Source organism: Monopterus albus, unplaced genomic scaffold (genome assembly GCF_001952655.1).
Source record: "Monopterus albus unplaced genomic scaffold, M_albus_1.0 scaffold54.1, whole genome shotgun sequence".
Classification (NCBI taxonomy): domain Eukaryota; kingdom Metazoa; phylum Chordata; class Actinopteri; order Synbranchiformes; family Synbranchidae; genus Monopterus; species Monopterus albus.
This window is the reverse complement of record NW_018127934.1, coordinates 2,656,877-2,664,439: the sequence shown is the minus strand read 5'-3', so window position 1 is coordinate 2,664,439 and position 7,563 is coordinate 2,656,877. Positions and strand designations below refer to the sequence as shown.

The window sequence follows — 7,563 nt, the reverse complement described above, 5'->3', positions numbered from 1 at the left end:
GTCTATTGATTGTTTCCAGCCAGGTTCCTGGCAGCTTATTTTTGTAACACATTGTGTCAAATTATATAATGTTTTTATTCTTCATGTAGCTACACATTTCTGTAGGTCTGTTTTTCTGCCTGTGTGATGCGTTTCAGAAAGGTACAGCAACACTTTTGACATATTTTACTTATGCATAATGTTGTAAATACATGAACCGCAAAGATAAAACTATTTTTTATTCATTTTTTCAAATGATTTTACAGAGAATATTGTGAAATAAAATCCACTGTTTACAGTTTAACTCATGTTTGTACTTGTGTTTATATTAACATTTATGTTGTGTGAACCCGGCTTTAATAGTGGATCTGCAGTGTTTTGACCATATGCAGTAGATTACCGGTTTGGGTTCTAGTTGAGAATTGTAAACCTGTGTTACTGTTGTTAACAAAATAAACATCACAAGACAATAATACATAGATTTAGTATTTAGTCTCTAGTCTGTCTAGACCATGTTTGTAACATCACATACAGCATATCGTTTTTAAGGCTGAACATTACAAAGATATGTGGCCTACTACAAATGATGGCTATGGTTTCCCTTCCATATCTTAAGGCTAGACTTAACAACATTGCCTCTGGGGAAAGAAATTATTTGGGCATTATTAAAAGGGATTTTTCCATGTGTGAAGTGGAAGATAAAAACTAAAACGTGTGTAAATGTGTATTACTCTCCTGGTATAGTCTAAAATGTATTGTACTCTTTTTGTGAGTAGCAGAAGTTATTCAAGTGTAAATAGAATACCCAAAGGGCTTTATGACCATACCAGCATATGCAGATAGTGTTTTTAAAGTATGACAATACTTCACAGTGTATCTGGAACATTTCTTATGAGCTTTGGAAAAAATAATTATGTATGTAATATGCTGTTTAAAGTTACCAGATTGAGAATGGACTTGATTTGCAGACTACGTCACTGTTACAAACCGATAATAAATTAGTGAGTAAACAAATACTGTAGACAAAATTGAGTCCGGGCCTAAACGAGGGACTTTGGGGACTTTTGAGATCTTTCCCTCGGCCTTGTAAATCCTGTATGTATGCGCCTGATTGTTTAAGAAAAAAGACATTTTGCACAGCTGCTGTGGGGGAGGCGAGCAGAAGACTCGGTCACACCTCCACACTCCAAAGAGCGGATGCTCTTCTCTTCTCTTGTACCTTCGCACTTCCCTCCTCTACGCACCAACCTCGTCAGTTTGAGGCAGGTGTCGAAATATCTCCGCTTTAACCTAATTGGAATAACCTACTGCAGCAATGCCGTTTATTGGTATCCTCTCGTAGGCTATCCCGCTAATTGTACCATTAATAAGAATTATTTTCCGGAGTTGAAAGGCCTTTTTTTATCGTGGTGTTGAAAAGTGGCAGCCAGCATCCGCCCGTTAAAGATCGAGAACACTGACAAGAATGGTAATTTCTTTTTTCTTTGTACACGGTTTTCTTTGTGTAACTACAACATGGTGTCGTTGAAGTCTCAGTGGTTACTATTCTGTTCTGTTTGTAAATTTAGTAACAAGCTGTGCCATAATGTGAGCAAAAACATTCAAACTTTTAAATTAACAGTCGACATCCGGATTGTTGCTCTCTCATTAGAACAAAAAGAAAAATAAAAATAACATTTTATCATAAGCTACAAAATAGGCATGTGGTGGAGTTTAATCAGATGAATTTAATCCTTGTTTTTCTTATATTATTTATTAATTTGTGGTCTTATAGTAGATTGAGAGTATAAAACCAATGTTTCTTTTAGTGAGATCATTTATAAAGTCGAATAGTAGAAAACCCACTGATTAAAGTGTCCCATCTACGTTGTGGAGGTCTTTCCATCTAGATGACTGTGTGTGTGTTTGTGTCATGGCTGGTGGTTTTGAGGTTATGACTTCTTACTTCTCTACTTTAACACACTAATAACTGTCAATATAATGCACCAGATCATAAGAAACCAGGAGATTATGTTTAATCCCAGCAACAAGAACCTTCATGATGTATTTTTATCACCATGTCAAAAAATAACACACAGCCATCCTCATCCTTTGGCACATGTTTGTTCATGGTGTTTACAGCAGAATCAGGACTGTTTTGTACATAAGGCAGATATATTAGAGTTATGGGAGACAGACAGGACAGGCTAATAATACATTGCACAAGTAGGCAATACGTTTTAAAGAGCACCTGTTACAGTCTTCAGGGTCAAGCTGTGAATTCTGGGTCACACCCAAACATACAAATCTTTACTTCTGTATATAATCAGTACTTTGTCATAGATTTAATAACTTATACTTTTCTCTTTAAATATAAATTTCTGCTGCCACACAATGAAAAGTTGATGCCATACAGTAGCCTACTCTAGTGGTTGACTTGTCAGACTACTTCTATAATGTTTAAGCAGATATTTATCAAAACGCATTGTATTAAGAGCCATGCTGCTGTTATCTTCCACGGTACCGGCTATTTAGAGAAATGTATAAATAACCATTTCAGTTTGTAATTCCTGTCCTGATTGGTTGCCGAGCCAAATCAGTTTGTAACGAATATGTCCACTGTTCATCTCTCTTCCTCAGTAAATTTCCCTCTTCAGTGCTGAGAGGTTAGATCTGTCGGGACAGTATGTTGGCCTTCAAGATCATCAGAGAGAAGGAGTAGAACCCAACCATCGTGCTACATTGACTGAGCGGAAGTGCAGCAAGCTGAAAGGGCCTAAAGAGCTGTGAGGTTATGTGAAATAAATCTCACTGCAGGAGAACTGCTGAGTGTGCTGTATACGAGCGCTACTTAAGGACACCGTATATTTAACCCTACACAGAGACAAAGCTGAGTGACCATTGAAATCTCCAGGAACGGAATTACCCTAGTAAAGAGCTATAAATTGCCTGCTATGAAAACTACCACATGTACGTGGAAGTACAGCACACACAGAGTGATTGCCTTTGACTACCCTGTACCGTTCCAGGTTGACAAGTCATAGAAAAGCTGTCCCTAAGACTCTTTCCAAAGAATCACAAACATACAGAGGAGTGCGATTACCAAAGGCAACCATGAATGGCCTGCAAGAGATGTCGGTGAAGTGTGTCCTGGTAGGGGACACTGCAGTCGGCAAGACGTCACTGCTGGTCCGCTTCACCTCAGAGACTTTCCCAGAAACCTACAAGCCTACAGTGTTTGACAACACTGGGGTGGAGGTGTACATGGATGGGGTTCAGATCAACCTGGGGTTGTGGGACACAGCGGGGAATGACAACTTTAGGCAAATCCGGCCGAGATCGTACCAGCAAGCCGACATCGTCCTCATTTGCTACTCTGTAGCCAACCCTAACTCGCTGGCCAACATCCAGCACAAGTGGATTGCCGAGGTTCGACAGAATTTGCCCAGGGTGCCAGTGCTGGTTGTGGCCACCCAGACAGACCTCCGGGAAGTGGGGACATATCGGAGCAACTGCATCGCAGCAGTGGAGGGGAAACGTGTTGCTCATGAAATCCGCGCTAAAGGCTATCTGGAATGCTCTTCCTTAAACAACCGTGGCGTGCAGCAAGTGTTTGAGTATGCAGTTCGGACGGCCGTTAACCAGGCCAGGAAGCAAGCCAGGAGACACATGTTCAGCATAAACCAGTGCAAGGTCTTCTGACCAGTGACCTTAGCTTGGTGGGCGCTTGAATTGTCATGAGACAACTTGTTCGTTAATGCGTGTTCTTGTGCTGTTCAAACTCAGAGAAGGCCAAAGTTGGATTTCTTTTACATATACATAGGGTTCTCTTTCTCTTTCACTAACTGGGTGTCCTGCCCCCTCAAGACGTCTGTAAACTTAAACTATATTAAAAAGAGAGAATAGAGGGATTTAATACTGAATAGACCCACATGCAAATGCTCACCTTTGTTTAACTGAGGGACAGATGTAAAGAAGAGTTTCTTTGATTCTTCTGATCTGTTATTTTAAAAGATGAACCACATTACAGCCTACATTACAGGAAGGTATTTCAAGTGAAATTTGGGGCGCATCAGCAAATGAGCTTTTAAATTGCAGCATAAACCATGTACGTGCCTTCACTAGCACAAATTAAATGACACAACCAGGTAATTCTTGACAGTTGTGTGGAGCTTTTACAGTGAGATTTATACATTTGGCAGAATGAGTTGAGGTAAATTTTAGACTTGTGTTCTAAAAAAATAGTGGTGTGTATGTTTGTATTGACAACAAGTAACAATTATACCTGTAGATTTAATTTTATATTTACATTACATAAGGGGACATTGCAGTTGTTTTAAATTGAACTGCAAAGAAATAGAAAACAAGAAAATATTAAGACATGATCTGCTACGTCTGTATCTCACAAAACGTCCCGTTGTTACTGGAACAACAATTTTTATTTTATAATTTAAAACTAAGGATTTGACACATTGGCACAGTATTAATTTATTTATATTAGTGAGGTTTTACTCTTAGTGAACGAGTGCGGTAAATATCTAAAACTGAGAAACTCACCTAATAATCTACAAGTGTTTGTTTTTCCCAGTGGTGGCTGTGCAGTCATCCCTTGGTAATCATTCCTGTTTTTGAACATTTTGAATTTAATTGTGCATTCATAATGAACACTTGTCTGGACCCAAATAAACAGTATACGATCATATACGCTGTAAAAGGTATAATTTATACAGTTGGCAATATAGCCTACTTTGTATCATTTTATATTTTTATGGCCACTTTCAAACGGATTTTATTGTGTTTTACTGTATGTACATAAAGTATAAAACGGAGTTTATGACAGACGTAATATTGAGAATACAGCATGGGGTATTACGCTACCATTTTCAAATCATATAGTATGAACATCTGTATTAGAATATGCATTATATGTTCATATACAAATAATTTAAACTGTTCATTTGACAGTGTTGGATTCTAACAGACTTTTTGGAGATGCGTGTAACTTGTGCTGTTGCATCAGTGACTATTATTACCGGCTATTTCTTGAATGATGTTATGTTAAAAAAATTGCATGCAAAAATATCAAACAAGGCTGCCTGTAATTCAGTATTCAGATGTCTAATTCTGCAAGATGACTGACAAAATGTGAACCATAAAAATAATGGATGTTACGTAATAAATAGAATTATTTCAGTGAACAAGAGACGGCGTGGTGAGAACAATGCATGGCTAGCTCACAAACACATACACACATTAGATAAGCGATATACAGTAATGTGATATTGCACAGATCACAGATAGGACTGAACTATGGCGTCTGCTCCAGTCAAGTTGGTCTTAATTATTTAGCCCAAAATCACAAATTTCCTTTAGAGGGTATACTTCTACAACTTATGACACTGTCTAACCATTGAGCCTCAATCTAGATTAGAAACAACTGCTTATACTCAACAGTCTTATGGTCTCAAACACACAATGTTTAGTTTGTGTGTTAATACCTACAATATATATTGTATGTCCAGATATGCGATGTGTGAGACTGTGTGTATGAGGGGGTTTGAACATGCATGTGACAGAATAATATGAGGAAACAGACTATACTACCAGGAACAGCCAACAATCAGGAAAAAAAGCTCAGAGAAGCTGTGCCGCCCCACTCATGCTTTCTCCCGCTCTTTCTCTACATACCTCTCTCTCATGTGGTGTTCAGAGCTGCTGAGGATGAGAGATACAATACAGGCTTTTCAAGGATATGCTGAAAAACATCTAACCACATTTACACACATATACATGATACAGTCAAACTCACGCAAACATACACCAGTGACTTGTTCACACACATACATGCATACATGCAGAGTCATGTAGAAACACAGGACACTCTGACCAAATGGACAGAGGATGACCTTTATGCAAGTCTCTGCATGTCCACCAACTCATTTGCTCTTTTACACCTCAACAATTGAAGCATCAGAAGTAACGAACTATAACAGTACTTACTATTACATTACTATAAATACACCAGAAGTTATTAAAGTTTGTACTGTTTCTTTAGGACTGTATACTCAGATGTATGTGACAAGAACTCAGACATCCTGAGTATTTGCACATCCATTCACAAACAAGTGACAAAGAGATGCTATGCTTTAGGAATTCAGCATGTTTGACTGCCTGCTGTGGTCAGAGCTTTCATCTCTCGTTGCGCTCTCTCCCACAGCTACCACAATGCCTTATCCCTCTCTCTCTTTCTGCCTTTCTACCCACACACAGGGCATACAGAACTGTACACAGTAGAGCCACTTCACAGTCAGCGGGTAGTGGTTGTGCTTACTTATCAAGGTCCTCAGATTCAAAGAGCTGGTAACAAGGCCCTTTTTTGCTGCAGACATTTTGGCATGTCACAACAGAAAATGCACAGGTGTTATTAACACTGTTAATACTGGCTGCATTTCATTTAGATATTGTTCAGGCTCAGCTGCATTGAAGAGAGCTGTCATTAATGTTTTTATCCACGCCTGTGCTTTCCCTGCCGCTACAAGTAAAAATGTCAAGAGCTAATCGCCTAAGGGCCAACACCAACAATGTGTTTGTCCTTCTCTCAGTACTTTTAGCTTTATCACCCAGGCTACAGTGGTGGTTTTCAATGTCACGGGCTGTTTTCAAAGTAGGTATTTTGCCTAATCATAGTCAGAAAAGAAGCACCCCAGTAAGTCGTGACAGTCTAACATTGAGCCTGCACGCACAAAACCAGGACACTGAAACTGAAATGAAATTTGGCCAATATTCATTTTATTATTAGCACCCTTTTCTTACTGAAGGCAGCCTGTAGTACAAATTACATCAGACAGTATATTGGCCATGAGAAAAGTATAGAACATGGACATGATACTGGATGACATTCAAGTCAAGCCACGCATGCCTGCTTAGCCTCAGCATTACTGAATTACTGTACATGTAAAATAACTTCTTGTACTGCAGACAATCATTGTTCACAAGACATTGCTGATTACTGTATAATCAGGGTATATACACACTCACTTCCTTAGCTGTTACTACACCAGTGCTCTGTGTTTTCTATTAGTGCCTAGCTCTGTCTTTCTTCCTCGCCGTCTCAAACTCTGAAGCTTTCTGACTGTGATATATACACACCGTATATTTAACCCTACACAGATTCATACAAAAATATGGCTTACAAAAGCTAATCTTTGACTCTTATGCAGCTACAATGACACTATGTTACACTTTCTTCCCTTTCAGTCACACACGCACACAGGAAACACCTGTCTTATGTGAGTTCAGTACCACAGAAACTCGGTGACACATCAACGCATCACATCACCATGCGCTGTACTCTGCAGAATAACAGAACGATGTCAGTAACATGTCACGGACGTTGTTTAATGCAATAATTTTGTGAGACAAAATATTGCTTCTTTTTAAGGGAATTAATTGAAGCACCATTGCAAATGAAATTGAGTTAAAAGAAAATTTTAAAAAAAGATTTTTGAAACTTTTGTTTGTCACATAATAATTATAAATATCGTCATCGCAGCCAAATTCTACTCTAATTTTTCGGGCCTCTATTCATTTTCCATATACTTCAGT

The 7,563-nt window shown here is 38.6% G+C and overlaps 1 protein-coding gene across 1 annotated transcript; it reads left to right on the top strand.

The window, feature by feature from the left end:
• Positions 1-1,211: 1,211 nt before the first annotated feature.
• rhoh (ras homolog family member H) lies at positions 1,212-4,016 on the top strand. Its single transcript, XM_020602107.1, has 2 exons — positions 1,212-1,447; positions 2,599-4,016. Exon 2 carries the CDS (start codon positions 3,073-3,075, stop codon positions 3,658-3,660), a length of 588 nt encoding a protein of 195 aa, XP_020457763.1. The 5' UTR covers positions 1,212-1,447; positions 2,599-3,072; the 3' UTR covers positions 3,661-4,016.
• The last annotated feature ends 3,547 nt before the right edge of the window (positions 4,017-7,563 follow it).